The sequence below is a fragment of the Octodon degus genome, unplaced genomic scaffold (genome assembly GCF_000260255.1).
Source record: "Octodon degus isolate 3935 unplaced genomic scaffold, OctDeg1.0 scaffold00021, whole genome shotgun sequence".
NCBI lineage: Eukaryota > Metazoa > Chordata > Mammalia > Rodentia > Octodontidae > Octodon > Octodon degus.
Genome location: NW_004524597.1, coordinates 10,492,131 through 10,511,585, shown reverse-complemented (window position 1 = coordinate 10,511,585; position 19,455 = coordinate 10,492,131). Strand labels below are relative to the sequence as shown.

Sequence of the window (19,455 nt, the reverse complement as noted above, 5' to 3'; positions counted from 1 at the left end):
TAGCCTCTAGCTGGCTGTACGAGAAGAAAATCACTTGCCCCTCCCACCCCTCATCTGGTCTCCTCAGAACCTGGGCTGTGTTGCTTATGAGCCTCAGATCCAAAGTCAGCTAGTGTCTCGATTTTGCATCACTTCCTTTGTGTTTATATGGCGTTTTGTCTGTGTTGCTGTTTAGAGTAAATAAACTGTTTATATAAAGGTTTTTGTTGCATTATTGTCATTAAAGTATGAGGAAAGGTGCCTCAGTGAGCCCAGCGTTCTTGATGGGCCACAGCCCAGGGCCCAGGACCAGTGGCATTGAGCTCTTCTCAAAGCCTCTGCTCTGGGATGCACCAGGTCCCACATGGCTCTATCTTGTGCTGGTTCTTTGTAAATAGGACTATGTACAATGTATATGTCCAAGGTGTTGCTCTCCTCCTACCCCTGGATTCCTGGGATATAGAGGACTAGGCAGAGTACAAACCTAGTGAGTCACAGTTGGAGTCCAAACCGTAAAGCATGGAGGTCAGAGCCTGTGACCCACTGCCTCAGAGAAGACACAACAACTAAGACCTGACCAGGGCTGAGGCCAAGGAAGGTCCATAGACAAAGCAGCTGTTACCAGCCCACGTTCCAGGTGACTGCACTTGGACCCTACAGTTACATACTTGCCAAGGAAGTAAGTGACTGTCTTCAGTTCTCTGCGTGCCCCACCTATGCACCAAGCGGTTTGCTGCCCTGGCAAAAGGCAGGTGCCTTCTCCAGCTACTAGACTGTTGGACAGAGCTAGACACCTTGAGGGGCTCTTGACCTGGGTGACATCTTGAGGCACTGCTGTTCATGCACATCTTATCAGCCTGTGTTGCTGTGTCTAGTGTTACCCAGGCCTATGCAGGTCAGTGGGGTAGCTATCCCCTTGGAGCTTGCCAGGATGTAAGGTGGGTACACTGGGCTGAAGTAGCCCCTGTCCCTCACTGCTGTGAGCACAGTCCCCACCAGTCTTGTTCCTAAGACTCAGTTCCTGCTACAGGAATTGGTCACCTGTGTCTCTAGTGCTCAGATCCAGGAAGTGAGAGCTGGTGGAGAGAGGAGGGTCAGACAGTACTCTGGGAGGTTGGGGCCACACCTAGTTGGCCACAATAGGCAGAGCCTTGTTCACACTTAACTCTGTACCCTGGCAGGTAGCTGGACTTTTCAATGGACAGTTACCGTTTGTTTATCCACAGAGGGGCCTTCTCTGAGGAATTCAGCCAGCTCGTGTATTTGTAGCCTGCTCCCAGAATGTCTTATTTTGTAATGATTGACTACATTTAGTAATAGTTATACATGTATATGGTTACTCTATGGAAATTCAATATATTTTATAGTTAAAATATTCTAAAGTAATTGATGTTTCTAGCAAATTGTAGTGACTACTCATCAGCTATGAACTCTTTCCTTTTGTACCACAGTCCTTGGCTTAACAAAGATGTGAATCTTGTAACCTGAGACATGAAATGTGATCATCTGTGTTTAACCTGAGGGAGGAGGGTGCTCCCAGCATGAGGCCTCATTCTAGTAAGGAACTGTGGGCAACAGATTAACCACTGTATCTAATAATCCTCAAATTAAAACATTTCCACAAATGGCTGCCCTTGGGTTGTGTCCTTTCCTGCCCTATCCCCTCCCTTTGCCCTGTGTTGGAGAGTAGGGAGCCCATTCACTCAATACGAGGATGCCTTTCACCCCCAGCCTCCCCACCATACTGTTCTGAACCTGTTGCTCCTGCCTACATAATCCCTCACAAAGTGGGATTCTCCAGTCTCCAGGTGCTAGCACCCAGCATTTGGGATTGCACTCTTACCACCACATGGGACACCAAGGTACACAGAAGGCTTTCAGTTCAAATCCTGACGGGGCTGAGAACTGTTCATGGTTACCCATAGGCCTTTACATAGTGCCCAAAGCTAACCCGGGGGAAGCTGGCCACAGGCAGCATGGAAGTGGGCCTGTGCATGGGCTTCGGTGGCCATCTTCTCGCCACTCCCAAGCCACCTGGGAGATCTTGGGACTAACCAGACCTTGAGAAGTAAGAAGAGTTGGCCACAGCACAGAGCTGTTGTCTGAGGCCTGGCTATCTGGTTCCTGTTGTTGGTTCCTTTTACCTTACTGAACTATCTAGGCAAAGCCCTGTCTGATTTCCCATTGCAGTCCCTACAGAGACCAACCCAGGCTATCTGAGCACCCTCATCAACCTGAGGCCCTCCAGTCACAACTGTATCTGCTGATAGCAAGCTGCTGGCTTGTTGCTATGGTGATGAATTGCCAGGTTGGAGGACCTTCTGAAATCAGCCAGCCAGTTCAGCAGGGGGGACCAATGAGGGCTGGGCTTGGGGACAATTCACTTAATACCAACCCTGCTGACCCAAATTAGGGCTGGGGGCTAGCTTTTCTTTTTGTCAGCACATGAGGTTCCTGGAAGCAATGGATACTCCCACCTCTCGGGAAGCCAGTTTCCTGGCTTGAGCCAGTAGGGTATTTTCATCTTGCTTGTTCCCTGGCCTGACCCAGATGCCTGGATTTGTCCTGAAGCCACCATGTCCAAGCTCTTGGGGGGAGGGAGGGGCAAATAAGCAAACTACAACAGTACAAAACTTTGGGGTGTGTGGCTGGGTTTGTCTTCACTGGTTCTCAGTACTTTCCTTTTCCAGGGAAGGGAGGAAGACAAGTCCCCACCCCCAAAGGAATTCTGGCACTGAGGAGAGGGCCCAGATACAGGACAACAGCCTCTCTACTCCCCAGAATCGGCACAGAATGATGGGCACAGAACAGCTGGGTACAGAAGCTATGCCCAGCTCTGTCCTGATGGAGCCCTCCCTCCACTGGTCCCTGATAAAGAGGTGACCTGAGTGTGCACTCTTGCTGGAGAGGGAACCTGGCATTCCCACTTACAAGCTGGTGGAAAGGACAGAGATTAGGAGGCTAGATAGTTTGCCTAGATAGTTCAGGCAAAGGAGGCTTTCAATTCAAATCCTGATGGAGCTGAGGACTAATTGTCCTCACAGGGGGTTTCAGCTTCCCCAAACTCCTAGGTGGGCTTTGTCCCACCAGTGGCTTCTATTTTGCTCTTCTTGGGCCTCTTCTTGGGCCTCCTGTGCATACCCATTTATAGGGTCCCTCAGAAACCGACAACAGACTCACAATGGCACCAAGATTGAGCTAATTCACCTATTAGTGTGGTGGCAAGAGGCTCCCTAAACTGCAGGTGGAGACTAAGGTGACCATAACTCAGGAGCCAGTGTCTCAAGCAGGAAGTCAGTTCTAGGACAGACCCTTTCCTGAAGCTCCTTCAGGGGTACAGAGATTACGGGGTTCCTGTTATCTCAAGGTCCTCAAGCCTCAGAGTAGATAGTCCTGGCCAGAGTCCTCACTGGCAGCAGACTGAGGACTTTGGCCCCAAGACTGTGCCTGCAATTCTTCAGGCAGCCACCAGAGGGCACAGTGCTTTGCACTGTCGGCTGCCATGGAGCTCAGCGTCTAAAACCTGGTGCTTCTAGGTCCTAAGGCAGAAGAGTTCTTCTTCCTACCTGCCAGACCCTTTCCATCTTGGAGTCCTGAATGTGCACACAGCTGGGCCTAACAAGTGTTTTTTCTCCATTTGCACAATTAGTCCTGGCCTTCCTGTGGTCTGTGTGGGCTGTGGGCTCACTCTATCCAGAAAGGTCACTATGCTGCAGATACTGCTAACAAATATGCTGGCCCCTCACCCCAGAGAACAGCAGCTGTCCAACGGTTCAGGAGTCAAGGACCTCAGAGCAAGCTGAGGCCCAGAGAACAGCAGCTGTCCAACGGTTCAGGAGTCAAGGACCTCAGAGCAAGCTGAGGCCCAGAGAACAGCAGCTGTCCAACGGTTCAGGAGTCAAGGACCTCAGAGCCAGCTGAGGCCCAGGCACCAGGAGGAGGTAGCCTCTATGCCCAGTGCCAGGATCACAGAAAGGATGGGCTTCCACCTCCAACCATAGAGCAGGAAATGTCTTGGGAAAGCCAGAGCTTCCACCCCAATGATGGGGAGGACTTTAGTGGACACTGACCTACTACAAGCTTAGACAGCCCCCCTGAAGGGCCGCAAAAGCCCCAGGGAAAGTCAGGCACCAGCCACCAGAGTGATGTGTTGGGCAGGGATAAATAGGGCTGGGCTCTCACCCAGGTCAGTCTGACTTCATTCTCAAGTGAGAGAAGAATGAAAGAAGAGGTCAGCCCCTCCCCCTAAATATCTGTTGAGTGGGGAGCCCTGTGAATTATCCTATCCCAGGGAAACTGAGCCACGGGGCTGGCTTTGGATTCCAGCCTGTTGCTGTGTGGCCTCAGACAAGTGACTGCAAGCCTGCATTGTTTTCCTACCCGCTGAAGAGCAATGAGAGTCTCCAAGGGGCCAACCAGCCCCACAGTCTGAGGGTTAGTCTCAGTGGCTGGAGCCCCTTCTGAGAGCTTGGCAGCTGCCCCCCCAACTTCCTGTTTACAGCAGCTGCAGACTCATCCTTTCACCCCAAAGCCATTATGATCTCCATGGCAACCAGACTGTGTTTGTTCCAACAGGTTGTCAGAACCTGACGCAAAACTGCCAGGTTGGGAGCTCAGCTCAGATCCTGGGAGAGAGGTTAGCTGCCCCTGTACCAACTCCCACTGCCTTCAGAAGGACAGATGGGGACACAGGGTCCAGACCCACTCTCCTGCTTATCTCACATCCCTGTCCCAAGCAGAATACATTTCCTGAGCTTTCCCCACAACACCCTCTTTTCCTGGCTAGACTGGGTCAGGATGGAAGTGGTGAAGGAGAACACATCCCATAGTCCTGCCTCCCTCACCCTGCCATCCTGCCCTGTCTCCCATCCCCTGCAGAGGTGTGGGGCTGGCGATAGATGTGAGCTAGAACCTACAGCTCTAGACAGATGCCAATGTCACTGTCCCAGGGCAAGGGGAGAAGCCACCTGTATCCTGAGCTGGGGAAGGGTGACCAGGCTGTTCCCTCCTGGGCTCCCTCTCAGTGCCCAGCAATAAAGACAGGAGGACAGCTGGGACAGGGAGTACTGTACACGGTGATCTGCAGAGAGGCCTCTGCTACAGCTGTTCTGGAAGTTAGCGACAGCCTTCCACAAGAAACTGCCCTTGCCTCTCAGCTGAGCTGAGAAGCTGCCTGCCTTGCCTCTGCCTCTCTGCTCTTTACAGGGGTGAGGTCCCATTATAAAGGACCCACCCTCTGAAGGAAAACCTTCCCCAAATCTAAGTTACAGTGTCCAGCAGAGGCAGAGCTGAGCCTAGCTAGGGGCCTACTGTGCCCCTCCAACCACCCCAAGCACCCGGTCAGCCCAGGACAGCCTGCAGCCCAGGGGCCAGGCCCATATGAGGCAGCTTGTGTAGAGACTAGCAGACCAACAGGTATGTTCACCAAGCCTTCCAAATTGCCCTGGATGGTGGTGAACACCTATACTATAATCTCAACACTTGGGAGGCTGAAGCAAGAGCATTGCAAAAATTCAAGCCCAGCTTTAGCAATTTAGCCAGACCCTGTCTCAAAAAACGCAGGGGACTGTAGTTCAGTGTGATGAAGACCCTGAGTTCAACCTCAGTATGGCAAAGCCTTCCAGATGACCACAGTGCCACTGGTTTGAGAGCAGAGGCTGCGGAGGATGGGGGTGGGGAGCGGAGTCCAGCTTTTTGTGACTTGCTAAGGGACTAGGGCCAACTTGGGCCTCCCACCCTCACAGATTTGTCGTGGGGCACCCAGATTTAGTTCTATGAGCGCCTCCCCTCCCCGCGGCAAACGATCAGCGTCGATGCTGGAGCTCCAGGGCAGAGACCCCCACGGAAGACACAGCCGCCACCACCACCCCATGCCTCCCGAAAGCCCCGCCCATCCCGGATCTCTCCCTCCTCCCTGCACGAAGCTGTGCCGCCCTAAGCTGCGAAGAGGCCCCGCCCCCGCCCCTAGTCCACCCGCCCACCGCCCGAACGCCGGGCTGAGTCTCCAGCGAGCGCGTCAGAGAACAGTCGCGGGGTCCCGCGGTCCCCAACCCGAGTGACAGCGCCCGCAGGAGCCCCTTTGCCCCCGCGCCCCGGGTGAGTGCCGCAGCCTTTAGCCCTGTGCCGTCGGGGCCGGGCCGGCGCCCACCCAGACAGACCAACGGACGGACAGAGCCACACTCAGGCTCGAACATTGGCGTCTGCGCTCTGCTGCGGGCCCCGGGTGGTGGACAGATAGCAAAGACGCCCCTGTGGCCCCGGGGAAACTGAGGCCCGGGGAGGCGGGGCCGTGGGCATGATTCCTCCAGTTGCCCTCTCCCCTCGGAGTGCGCAGCTGAGTGCGGCAGCAGGGTCCGCACTGCGGGGCTGGGGGCGGGGGCAGGGCCGCAACCTTGGGGCAGGAGATTGGGGCGAAAGCGATCACCGGCACCCGCCCTCCCAAGGGAGCTCTTTAGACGGAGCAAGGACCCCAGGGACGCTTCCCTTCAACCTTCTGGTGGGACCCCCTGAGCCTCTGCCCGCGAGGGCCCCACCCACCCCGCGCCACTCGAGAATTTCCTTCCTACAGCTGGTGGTGAAACACCTCACACCAGACCAAATACCCTCGGACTTCAATTTCTAGGGGAAGCAAGACCCAGGGGATTTGAAGGGCAGAGAGGGAGAGGTATCGCGGCGAAGGCAGGTGAGTGAGACAGGTAAAAAGGGGCTCATTGGAAGCACCCTCCACCCTATCCCACGGGGTCATCCTGTGAGACCCAGGTCTGCCTACAGGCAGCATGCCCTCCCCCCAAACACACACACACACACACACACACACACACACTTACTTGCCTCCAGCAAAGCCAGGTAAGCTGCCCTTGGGCATTGGCCTGCCTCTGCAGGGAACACTGAGGCCAGGGGGAGACCTGGAAATCCAGAAGACTTGGGGGCAGGGCAGGAAAAAAGAGAAGCCCAAAAGAGAAATGATCTGGGGGTAGGGGTGTGGGAAACCCAGTGGGAGAAGAAGACATCCTGTCCTACCAGGGAACACCCCTGTCCAGTCTGAGGAATCCAAAAGCACTAAGAAAGGAGCCCCCCAACCCTAGGATCTTGGAGGTGTTTTTAATGATTTTTAATGAGAACCAGGAAGGCCATCAGGGTTCTCTTGCTCACTTGCTCCAGATCCACCTGCATCAGTGTCACATGCCCCAAATAGCCTAGCAAGGGGCAGCTTGACTTGCCAGTCTTGGGTTCAAGTCTTGACTGTGGACAAGGTGCCCATCTACCACTTTTTGTGGTTTCCTGAGAGCCAGGGTCAGAGTGGCAGCTCTGGGCATCTGGATGAGCCGTCTCTTATGGACACCAGTGCTGCGAGGCTGCTGTTGGCTCCATCCTAGAGATGGACTGGGGTGGGAGAAGCAGCTGGATTGGATCCTGAGGCCCTCCCAGCTTCATGTTGGGACCCCAGAACCTCAGTTCCAGGCCGCCCCCTGCTGGCTGTGTGACCTAGGGCTAGGGTGGGTTCATCTGACAACAGGGAGCTGAGCAGTGCCCTATCAAAGAGTGGCCACAGGTGTAACAGGTGAGATGCTAAGTGGAAAATGCATATGGGGTGCCTGGACCCCTTCAGCCTAGACATTTTGTTCTCAGTGAGACACCCCAGGCCTACAGCTCAGGTTGCTGAGCTTCTGCGTCATATTTGTCTCTGGTACCCAGAGCCCCTGTGGTCCGTCACATTCATATGCTGGCGGTTGCCCTGGCAACAGCTCAAACAGAGGCTGCTCTGCAAGCTTGGGGCACAGGGGGGTGCAGCCTCTCTTCTGGGGAGAAGAGGGGCCTATGATTCTCAGCCTCTGGAGAACTGGTTGTGGGGTAAACAGCTTTGTGTTGGGGGGTTCTGTTTTGTTCATTTGTTTGCTTTTTGGTACTGGGGGGTTGAACCCAGGCCGTTTACCACACAGCCCTTATTATTTTGTATCCCCAGTCATTATTTTGAGATATGATCTTGGTAAGCCACTAAGTCACCTACCCTGGGCTCAAACTTACATTCCCAGAGTCCTAGGATTAGAACTATTCCTATTAGCACTATTCCTGGCTGAGGCAACAGTTTCTGAAACACTCTGCCCAGCCTGTTGGCCCCCCAGACATAGAGATGTGAGGGAAGCAAGCCTTCATTTCTGGACTCTGAGTAGCACCTTCAAGGATGAAGCCTTTTCCTTGTTCTCTACTCTTAGGTCTGGCCAGACAACAGCCGTCAGAGCCTAGCACCTTGCCAGGCTCACCAGGACCCTGGTTAGAGTGTCGGGAAACAGGATGAAGTGTTGTTAAGGGGTTCTGAGCTTGTGCAGGGCATAGACTAGGGGTGGGGACTCTTCCCCTATGCCAGGTGCAGCAGGCAGCTTGCACAGCATTTATGTAGAGCCACCAGATGCCAGGTGTGCCCAGATGGAACACCTTGGTTGAACTCCCAGTTCCAAGGTGCAGTGACAAGTAGTGCACAGGTCCAGCCTGGCATGGGCTGCAAGGTCATCTAGTTGGGTCTCCCTCTGCTAACTGCTCCTGAGATCCTGGGCAAGGAGTGGATCTGCTGAGTCTGTTTCCTTTTGTAAAACAGAGGTAACAGTCCCTCTGTAAGGGCTAATGTGCCTGGGTAGATGGGTGAGCATGAATGAGGGAAGGAGACCCAGACAAAAGTTCAAAGGGCTTGTGGCAAGTGTGGCGATCTGGGGATAGAGTGCATCCTAGAAACTAGAGACAGGTAATGTGAGGCAGGGAAGTCAAAAGGTGGACCTGTGTGGCAGAGGTGGCCTGGCTGTGGGACACTTTTTCTCAAGGGATGGAGAGGGATTCCCCAAGGCAGTGTGAGGGAGGCAAAAGGCTAGAGGTTTTTGCATGACCCAGGGCAGAGGTAAGTGTCCAGATAGAGTAGTGTGGTGGAAGAGGGGGACTCAGAAGGCTATGGCGGGGGGCCAGGGAGGTAGCTCAGTAGAATAAGTGCTTGCCTGGCAAGTGCAAGGGCCTGAGTTCAATTCAGTGTTCTGCAAAAAAAAAAAAAAAAAAAAAAGGCTATGGTGCCCTAGCTGTCATCCTCCAATTTGGGGGCTACAGGGGAAATCTCTGACCCTACTTAAGGGGCTGAGCCAGCCTGAACATTTTGTTGAGCCTCCCTCCATGATACAAGTAGGCTGGACCTGGGGACCCAGAAAAAAAATGTGAGTGGACCTGCCACCTGGAAAGGAAACAATCATCTGTAGCATTCAGGGCCAAGATAGTTGCTTTGTCCATTCTGTGTCCCAGCCCCACCCAGGCCCGCCAATTTTGAGCACTGCTGCTTCCCCGTTAACAGCAGAGTGGCAGCGAGTGGGCTGAGCAGGCTGCATTCTTGGCAGAAGACTGCTCTCTGTCCCAGCAGTGGTGACATCTGGGTAGCTTCTGCTCCAAGCAGGATGCCACAGGCTGGCTCAGTTGCCACAGCAGCAGAGGAGTAACCGACAGGATGAACTGGAGGACAAGGGCTGTTCTTTCCCAGCTAGGTTACACAGTTGGGTTTCGTTTGTACCAACTGTGGGAGCAAGCTCTTCTTTAGGGGTTGCTGCCCCCACTGGTTTTTGTTTTCTTTTTTGAGTCAAGGTCTTGCTAGCTTTGAACTCACAATGGAGCCCAGGCTAGTCTCGAAATTGCAGCAATCCTATCTCAGCCAGAGCTGAGGATTACAAGTGTACACTACCATTCATGACTCCACCTCCCACAACTGCTTTTGCTGACCAGCCTCTGAGGCAGAGATTTGCTTAATAGGTGAATACACCAAAAAACTTCCTTCTAGGAATTCTGGCCATGTGAGCAGCTGCCCATTGGCCCAGGACATGGTCCTACCTCTGTTGCTCTGTGGCCCCACATGGTGCTTTGGACTCCTGAAGAAAAGGCCCAGGTGACTGTGGGACTAAGGGAGCTGTGCACTACTCCACAGCATCTTGGCTTTCTTGATGGGGTCCCAGGAGGCACGGATGCTTCCTGTCACACTCTCAGAGGTACCACCTGTGTGGCAGAGGTGGCCTAGATACCAGCACAGATAGAGCCCTAGCCCTGAACTGGGAATGACAGAACAGTCTGTCCCCAATAAGATCTCAGCAACTCCATATGTAGCGCTGGTCCCACTGTTTCAGTGGCATCAGCTGCCACATCCCCAGTGCTACTCTGTAGGGGATATGAAGGTCTAATAGGCTACCTGGCAGGTGTGGTGGCTGGAGTCCATGAAGGCCCCAGGGTGCCTGAGAACCAGGCTTTTCCTCTCTGCCTCCTGCTGGCTATCCCCCACTGTGGGCTTAGTGATGCCTGGCCCAAAGTCATGGGCATGTTTTGCTGCAGGTTGCCACCATGTCTACTTTGATGGAAATCAAGAGTAGTGTGCTCAGGCAAGTGCAAGTGTGTCCATCCTTCCGACGCAAGACAGAGCCGGAGCCCGGGAGCACCAGTGCTGACCCTCCAGAGCCTGCAACGGGGGCCTGGTGGGTACCCGCTCTGGGTGGGAAATGGTGTGAGGCTCTGCACTGAAGGCCATGAGTGATGCCATGAGTGTGCTGAGCATCACACAGCCCCTGTCCTATGCATGACTCCTGCATCCTATGGCCCAAGCACTGGTTAGCCTCTTTCTAGGAAACCTGGGGATGGCATGGAGTTCTTTGCCCACATGCGCCTCATCCTAAAGAAGAAGGAAGGAAGACAAGGCCTCCCTTGTCCAGAGGTGAGATGCTCTGCAGGGTCTGGGGCTGCAGCCCACCACCTGATCATCCACTTCAACCTCCATCCGTGCTCCTCTCACTCCTTTCTCCTTAGAGCACCCTTGTCTTTCTAACCATAGAGTCACAGTGAGGCAGCAACAGGCTAAGCCCTGTCCCAAGACCCTCACCACATCTCATGGCATCTCTGTCTTCCATATAGGTCCTCTTGCGGAGCGGCTCACCAGCCCCTGCTGAACCTGTGGACCCCAACCTCGGCCTGAGAGCCCTGACCCAGGAGGAAGTAAGGGTTGGGGAGGGTCTATATTTTGTGTTCTGGATTGTGGGGCCCTGCCTGGTGGTAGATGGACAGAAAAGGGACATGGTGGCTCAGTGGAGATAGCAGGTGTGGAGGCCCTGGGAAGGGACTGGGTTCCACTAGGGAAGTACCTCCTTGGACTGGGCATGTAGCCTGTGGGCAGCAAGGACTTGAGACCCCCACCTCCCACTGGAGCTGGCTAGGGACTCAGAGCCTGGCTCCCACAGGTGGAGATGCTCTATGAGGAAGCCTTGTATACAGTCCTCCACCGTGCTGGCACCATGGGCCCGGCCCAGGTGGATGATGAGGAGATCCTGCTGGGCTACCTGCAGCAGGTGAGCTGGCAGCCTCACCCACTCCATCCTACTCTGTGAGGACCAGGAAACCCTTCCATTTGTGTCACTGTCACCTGAACAACACACAGCATACATGCCAAATGTGCATAGACAAGCACTTGCACAGGCACATACGTGCATAGATGGACATATAGACAGGCCAACACACCTTGAAGGACGGGGAAATGGTTAGATATGTGGACACACCTGCAGAGACACAAGGAGACAGATGAACACAGAGAGGTTTAGAGAGGACAGACAGATGCTCAGAGAGGGGTGGACAGGTGGGCAGATGCTTTCCCTACAGTATGTGTGCTCTAAGTCCTATTCCTGGCTAACATGCCACAACTGTTTCTGCATGTGCCCTCACCTGCCAGCACTGCACCTGGCATCACAGGTGTGTGCTCATACTTTGGCTGCAGCCTGATCCAAGCCTTGCTGGGACAGAGAGAGGGTAGGCTCCACTCCCATATGCTGCTGTCCTCTGAGGTGGGCACTTGGTCATTCTATTTCGGGCTGGATTGCCCAGGGACCCAGGAAAGTGGCTCACCTGGGTCCTGGTCACCACCTATGGTCCACAGGTGTTTGGCACCAGCCCTGAGGAACACACTGAGGCCATCAAGCGTGTGAAGAAAGCCAAGGTAAGGACACTGCACACTCAGGTGAGGTCTAGGAGATGGCAGGGAGGGTGGCTATACTCACACTGCCACCGTCCAGTGCTCTAAGTCCCCCAGTGCTCCTCTGTCTGCAGGCCCCTACATATACCCTGAAAGTCTCTGTCATGCGTGCTAAGAACCTCCTGGCTAAAGACCCAAATGGTGAGTGGGGCCCCAGAAGACCCCAGTTACGCCCAGGCCTGGAACCTGTGGAGGACAGAGAGCAAGGCTTGGGCTGAACTCACCTGCCTTGTCTCAGGCTTCAGTGACCCGTACTGCATGCTGGGCATCCTGCCAGCTTCAGGCACCCCTCGGGAGCAGAGTGGGCAGAAGGAACAGCGCTTCAGTTTCCGCAAGGGCAGCAAGCACAGTAGTCTGCTGCCAGCCAAGTGCATTCAGGTCACAGAGGTCAAGAGCAGTACCCTGAACCCTGTTTGGAAGGAGCACTTCCTGTTGTAAGCCCTCCCCACTCCCCCTGTGGCCAAGTGTCCTGAGGGTGCCACTCACAAGTTCCCAGTCTCTGCTTGGGGGTTGGTCACATGGGAAACCGAGACCCCGCAACTGGCAATAGGTGGCCAAGTCTATTTGGAACCTTCAGCTTATCTGGTAACTGGAACTCATGGCCACTGCATCTGCCTTAGCCCCTGATCCCCCTATTCTAGTCCCTGCTCCAGACAGAAGCTTGCCCAGTACCCTCATGGCATCTCTGTCTTCCTTATAGTGAGATTGAAGATGTCAACACGGACCAGCTGCACCTGGACATCTGGTACAGGACCCTGAGCCCTGTAGGGCAGGGTAGTTGGGTATCTGGGAAGTAAGGGGTCATCTGAGCCAGTAGGAGCTCCAGACAATCCACCTCCTTTCCAGGGATCATGATGATGATGTGTCCCTGGCAGAAGCATGCAGAAAGCTGAATGAAGTCATTGGCCTCAAGGGCATGGGCAGGTACAGCAAGTGGGATCCTTATGTCCCACCCAAACCTTTGGCTTAACCATAGGCACCCTGTGGATGGTGGCTCCCACATGTCCCCCAGCATGATGCCACCTCACTGTGCCCAGGTACTTCAAACAGATCGTCAAGTCAGCTCGTACAAATGGGACAGCAGGGCCCACAGAGGACCACACTGATGACTTCCTGGGGTGCCTCAACATCCCTGTCCGGGTGTGTGGGCTAAAGATGGGGTGGTTACACCTAGGGAGCAGTGGTTGTATCCTGGGTTCCCTCAATCCTACCTTCCCAGCTGCTTCTTATGTTTAGGTCCCATGAATGCCCCCATCTCTTCCCTAGGCCCCTCCCTGAGTCTGTGGGGGGCAGGGAAATAAGGAGTCCCTGAGGTCTGACTCCTCGCCACCTGCCTCCCTCAGGATGTGCCAGTGGCTGGTGCTGACCGCTGGTTCAAGCTGGAACCACGCTCTAGTGCCTCACGTGTGCAGGGAGACTGCCACCTAGTCCTCAAGCTCATCACAACACAGGTGGGTAGCATGCTCTGAGTCCTGGGCACCAATCCCCAGGCAGAGCAGTGACCATAGGCCCTGTGTTCCAGAGGGACACAGTCATGAGCCAGCGTGGCCGCTCTGGCTTCCTGTCCTACCTGCTACTCCTGAGCCGCATACTACAGTTCGAGCACCAAGCAGAGGAGGTAGTGGGCACCCTGGGAAGTGGGACAGTTGGGTAGAGGCTTGAGGACAACTTGGAGGCATCTCCCACCTCCATCCCTCCTGTCCTCCTCCCCTAGTCCAATTCAAGTAACTGGCGTGGTGAGTTCAGTGGGCCTGGGTCCACAGTCCTCTGCCTGCATGGAGCTCAGAGTAACCTGTCACCCTTGCAGCTGGCTGTCCTGTGAGTAGGGAAGATGATGATATGGGCTAGGATCCATGGTAGGGCAGGACCAGGTGCTGCCTGACCTTGGACTGGGCCCCCATAGGCACTGGCAGGTCAGCAGCCGCCACCATCAGACGTGCACGCTGGACTATGGCTACTTGCTGGGGCTGCTGGAAGACATGCAGGCACACTGGGAAGAAGCAGCCTCGCTGCCCCAGGAGCAGGTGAGTGCCTGCACTGCCACAGACCTGCCTGGTGTTGGTGAAGGGTGAGCTGTGCTGGGGTCACCCCTGCTCTGGGTGGGCAGAAGAGGCAGAGTGTGCCCTCAGGTTGAAAACAAACAACTGGGGAGAGCACACATACCATGCTGTAAGGAGACTGGGAAGCATTGGAGTAAACTGGGGAAGGAGGCTGTGGATATTGGCACTGTGGCGGTGAAGGTCTGAGCAGCAGGAGGGAGTGGGCACTGGGAGGATGGGGCAAGGGAACAGTAGATGCAAAACTCCTGGTGGGTGGAGTTGGGTAGAGCAGGGCAGAGGGAGTCATGAAGGCCAAGACTGAGTCACACTAGCATGGAGGTCAGCAGGAAGGATTTGGTGGAGGGAGTTTAGCAGGGCAGAGCAAGGCAGGCCTGGGACGGCCATACAGTGGGGAGGAAAATGCTGGCAGGAGGAGCAAAGGTGTTTTTCAGCATCTGTGATCAGGGCTGGCAGGCAGCTCTGAGCCGTGCTCCTACCCCTAGGAGGAGAGTCTGGCTGACAGCTTCTCTGCCTTCTCTGAGTATGGGCTGCAACTGCTGCGCCGGCTCCGAGATTACTTCCCTGCCACCAACAGCACTGCTGTCTACCGTCTGGAGCTGCTGCTAAAGTGGGTGCCACACGAGGTGGGGGTGGGGGTGAGGGTGTTGGCCAGGGCAGATCCTGGAAGAGGACCTTCAGGAAGCCTGCATCATGACCACATACCTGACCTGTAGGTGCTTAGATAAGCTGCAACTCTTCCAACCTTCCTTTGAGATTTGCCCCTTTGAGACGGAGCTGAACATGGACATCGCTGCTGCCCTGAAGGTGCGTTTGGACCCCTCTGGCCCTGCCCACTTGTGATTCATGACCCACCCCCATCTCTTCCTCTTTCCTCTCTATCGTGCTTCCTGGTGGCTTCTGCTGCAGAGAGGCAACCGTGAGTGGTACAACAGGCTCCTGAACACCAAGAGTCCCCGAGAACAGGTGTGGCTTAGCGGGGATTGGTCATGGTGGGTATGGGGGCCCAAGCAGTGAATACAGTCCAGACCTCCTTGCAGTCAGGGCCACAGCGCCTCCCCGGGCTCGTGGAGCTAGCAGACATCATCTATGAGGACCTTCAAGCTTGCTATGGCATCTATGCCAGCCTCTTCCATGGGTGAGTCCTGCTGCTCAGCACCAACACTGCACATGTCGGGCTGACGGGCCTGCAGGAGGGGTAGGTGGCTGAGGCATGTCCTTCCTTTGCAGTATCCTCAAGGTGGACTTCTTCACCCTTACCTTCCGGCAGCTAGAGCGTCTGGTGAGGAGGATCCCAACTGGGCGGGTCTGCTGGGCATGGGGAAGCAGGGAGAGCTAGGAAGGGCCCCTGGTTCTTTTGTTGGTCTGATACCTCCCCTCAAAACTCCGGGCAGTTGGCCGAGGAGGCATGGGTGCTGACTGAGGAACTGAGCCCCAAGATGACTCTCCAGGTGGCCTCAGGGCTCTTTGAGCTGTACCTGACCCTGGCTGATCTCCAGCGCTTTTGGAGTTGCATCCCTGGCCGGTAGGCACTCCTAAACCATGCCTCTTGTGGTTTTGTTTTGTTTTTGTGGAACCGGGGATTGAACTGAGGCCCTTGCACTTGCCAGGGAAGCGATTATTCTACTGAGCCATCTCCCCAGCCCCAGCCCCTAAACCATGCCTCTTCCAGATAAACTCTGGGACTAAAGCCCCAGACCCTGTGCTGGAGGCTGCCCTGGAGGTCGGAGTTGGAACATGCCCTGATTCTATTCCTGCCACAGGGATGGCCGCTCCCTGGCCCTGGCTGGCATCCATACCCCATTCCTGCCTGCTGTGAAGATCTGGCTACAGGTCCTGCGAGACCAAGTCAAATGGCGTCTCCAGGGAGCAGTGGATATGGACACAGTGAGTCAGCACTTGGGCCTAAAGGCACTGGAGCTCGTTGTGTGCCCCATATGATGCAGGCTGCTTCTTGCCTTCCAGCTGGAACCTGTGGATGCCTCCTCCAAACACAGCAGCTCCGCGGCCACTGCTAGCCTCTGCTTCAGCCACATCCAGGAGCTCTGGGTCCACCTTGCCTGGCCTGACCTTACTCAGGCTCAAGGCCTGGGGACTCAGCTCAGCCAGGTGTGGCACCTGGAGGCTGGGGAAGCAGGTTTAGGAGGACTTTGGGGCCTGGGAGGAGCTCCAGGTCCCAGTCCTGTGTCCCATCCCCACCCTAGGACATGTGTGGGGCAGCCCTCTTCTACACAGAGTTGCTGAGGAAGAAAGTAGACATCCAGCCTGGGGCTGTTGGCGAGACAGTGAGCGAGCCGGTAGGTGGCTGGCCGGCCAGGTGAGGCTGCAGGTGGCTGGTGGGGCTGCCCCTGACTACACCCACCATCTCCCTCTGCCTACCCTCCCCAGCTCTGTGTGGTGCTCAATAACGTGGAGCTGGTGCGCAGGGCTTCAGGGCAGGCACTTCGGGGCCTGGCCTGGCCTGAGGGTGTAGCGGGGCTTCCCCGCCCCCTCCTCAGCTGCACACAGGCCTTAGAGGATGACCTGCGGCGAGAGGCCCACACTGTGACTGCACACCTGACCTCCAAGGTGGGCAGGGGACCAGGGCCTGGTGTGGGGGCTGTCCCTGGTATCCCTACCTGGTGCTGAGCATCACCCCTGCAGATGGTGGCTGACATCAGGAAGTACGTGCAGCACATCAGCCTCTCCCCAGACTCCATTCAGAATGACGAGGTATGTGGGGGGGGGGGTTAAAAGTGTGGATATGAGCATGTACTACACCTGGGGAAGCTGGGTTCCAGGTTCTGGTTGGTCCTGAAGATCCCTACCCACAGGCTGTAGCTCCACTCATGAAGTACCTGGATGAGAAACTGGCCCTGCTGAATGCCTCCTTGGTAAAGGAGAACCTAGGAAGGTATGGGCAGGTACAGGCTGGTATAGGCCGGGCAGGTGGAGAGTATATGGCCTGGTAGTCGCCAATGCTGTCCTTGCAGAGTGTTGGAGGCCCTCTGGGAGCTGCTCCTTCAGGCTATTTTGCAGGCACTGGGTGGAAACGGTGATGTCTCTGCAGACTTCTATGGACGTTTCCACTTCACACTGGAGGTAGGCCATGCAGAGCTCAAGGGACCTCTCCCACATCACTAGTCCTCAGCCTCTCTGCCATCTCCTCTAAGGCTGGACAGGCCACATTTCCTCCCCACAGCCCAGACCCACCAGGGCCCCCTGGGAGGCAACTTTAAGGCCTCAGCAGTTGGTACCTTCCCAGGCTTCCTGGGACCTGATGCACCTGAGAGAGAAGTGGTTTGTTGTGGCTTCCAGACATCTCTTCCCTCTTTTTCTGCCCCAGGCTCTGGTTAACTTTTTTCATGCTGAGGGCCAGGGACTGCCTCTGGAGACCCTCAAGGATGGAAGTTACAAGGTAAGATCTGGCCCTCTGGGGGCCCAGCTCCACCAGCTGCCTTAAAACAGACCAGGAAGGGCTGGGGAGATCACTAGAATAAGGGCTTGACTGGCAAGCACATAGTGCCCATTTCAATCCCTGGTACTGAAAAAAAAAAAAAAAAAAAAAAAAACCAACAACAAACAGGAGGCTTGAGGCAGGGTAGGTAGATGCTGCTTCAAAGGCATCTAGCTGTCTGTGGCCAGTGCCGACCATTGTCACTGGGTTCCTTTCCCTGCAGAGGCTGGAGGAGGAACTGCGGCTGCACAAATGCTCCACACGTGAGTGCATTGAGCAGTTTTATCTGGATAAGCTCAAGCAGGTAAGATGGCTATTGTCTGCTGTCCACGCCCTGCTGCATCCCACAGCCCCAGCTCTGCTCACTCACTTTTCCCACAGAAGTCCCTGGAGCAGAACCGCTTTGGCCGCCTGAATGTCCGCTGCTATTATGAGGCAGCAGAGCAGCGGCTGGCAGTGGAGGTGTTGCATGCTGCAGACCTGCTCCCCCTGGATACCAATGGTGCGGCATGGTGGTGGCAAGTGTGGGGTGCTTGGTGGGAATGACTTGATCATGGCCATGTGTTCCCCCAGGCCTGAGTGACCCTTTTGTGATTGTGGAACTGGGACCCCCACATCTCTTCCCGCTGGCCCGCAGCCAGAGGACCCAGGTCAAGGCCCGGACACTACACCCTGTATACGATGAGCTCTTCCACTTGTGAGTGCCCCTGGCTACCCTACCCTATCCCACTAGGTCAAGAGTGGCTCCTGACTATTCCCTAACTGTCCTATCTGCAGTTCCGTGTCTGCAGAAGCATGCCGCCGCCGCGGGGCCTGTGTGCTATTCACTGTCATGGACCATGACTGGCTATCCACCAACGACTTTGCTGGGGAGGCGGCCCTTGGCTTGAATGGGGTCTGCGGCATCTCAAGGCCCCAAGTGGGTGGGGGAATGAGAGCAGGGCAGCCCATCACCCTGCATCTGCGCCGGCCCAGGGCCCAGGGTGAGTGTGACTGAGGACGTGGTGGGGTCCCAAGGGAGGGTCATGTGGCTTCCACATGCTTGCCCACCTGCCTGCCTATCCACAGTGAGGTCAGCGCTGAGGATGCTCGAGGGCCGCAGCAACAAGGAGGCACAGGAATTTGTCAGGAAGCTTAAGGAGCTGGAGAAGTGTATGGAGGCAGATCCCTGAGCACACCCACCCCAACAAGCTGTCCAGCTCTGTGCTCCCCTGATCTGCAGCTCTGTCCAAACCCTGAGGTACCCTTATCCTTGCTGTAGCCCTTTGGTTCATGCACTGGACTCCTTGCACGCCAGCATGCTCCACCCCAAATATGGGGACCAGCTTGGAAGGAGCTGGCCAGCAGTAGTCCCTGGACTTATTAGAACAGAATGGACCTAGTCAGGCGGTACCCCTCCTCTGGGCTCACAGGCAGTAGAACAGTGGGCAGCTGGTTTCAATGGTCTATTCTCTAGGGAGCCACTAAGCTATGTCTGAAGACTGTGGTTACGTTGGGACATGAAGCTGTACTAGTTCCAGAGGGTGGGAGCCAGGGATGTGCCTCAGGATCCTGCAGTGCATCAGTCCCCAAATAATGGTCCGTCCCTACTATGAGCACTGTCCCTATGGAAAGCCCTTCTTGGAGTTCCCAGAAGCAAGGCCCCCAACAGTCAAGAGGCTGGAGGTCAAGATTAGAGGAACTAAGAATTGGAGGGAAGCAATGACCGGGGCCCCAGGTGGAAGTCACGGGCAAGAAAGTCTGTTATGCTCACTCGCCCTTTCCTGGCTCTGCACCCCATGTACAGTAAGATGAACAGGGGACTTGCTGAAAAATCACAGCTCCCAAGTAGGGCACTGGTCTGGGAGAGGCTCCCCCATGGTCACTGTAAGGTGAGGGGGAACACCCACAGCTCGGCCACTCAGCCATCCTTTCAAGTACCTATGTGACCAATAGCCCAAACCCGCCCAGGTAAGCCC

The 19,455-nt window shown here is 55.5% G+C and overlaps 1 protein-coding gene across 1 annotated transcript; it reads left to right on the top strand.

Moving 5' to 3' along the window:
• Nucleotides 1–5,994: 5,994 nt before the first annotated feature.
• On the top strand, nucleotides 5,995–19,397 carry Baiap3 (BAI1 associated protein 3). Its single transcript, XM_004627910.2, has 35 exons — nucleotides 5,995–6,075; nucleotides 6,602–6,661; nucleotides 10,324–10,463; nucleotides 10,612–10,699; nucleotides 10,897–10,977; nucleotides 11,220–11,327; nucleotides 11,909–11,968; nucleotides 12,079–12,145; nucleotides 12,243–12,438; nucleotides 12,705–12,749; nucleotides 12,851–12,928; nucleotides 13,042–13,144; nucleotides 13,348–13,455; nucleotides 13,527–13,622; nucleotides 13,719–13,822; nucleotides 13,908–14,028; nucleotides 14,547–14,671; nucleotides 14,778–14,868; nucleotides 14,971–15,027; nucleotides 15,102–15,199; nucleotides 15,292–15,343; nucleotides 15,456–15,586; nucleotides 15,825–15,948; nucleotides 16,027–16,170; nucleotides 16,266–16,358; nucleotides 16,450–16,629; nucleotides 16,705–16,773; nucleotides 16,875–16,954; nucleotides 17,034–17,142; nucleotides 17,387–17,458; nucleotides 17,721–17,801; nucleotides 17,879–17,999; nucleotides 18,071–18,194; nucleotides 18,275–18,480; nucleotides 18,566–19,397. The coding sequence occupies exons 3-35, from the start codon at nucleotides 10,333–10,335 to the stop codon at nucleotides 18,667–18,669; spliced, it is 3,447 nt and encodes a 1,148-aa protein (XP_004627967.1). The 5' UTR covers nucleotides 5,995–6,075; nucleotides 6,602–6,661; nucleotides 10,324–10,332; the 3' UTR covers nucleotides 18,670–19,397.
• The last annotated feature ends 58 nt before the right edge of the window (nucleotides 19,398–19,455 follow it).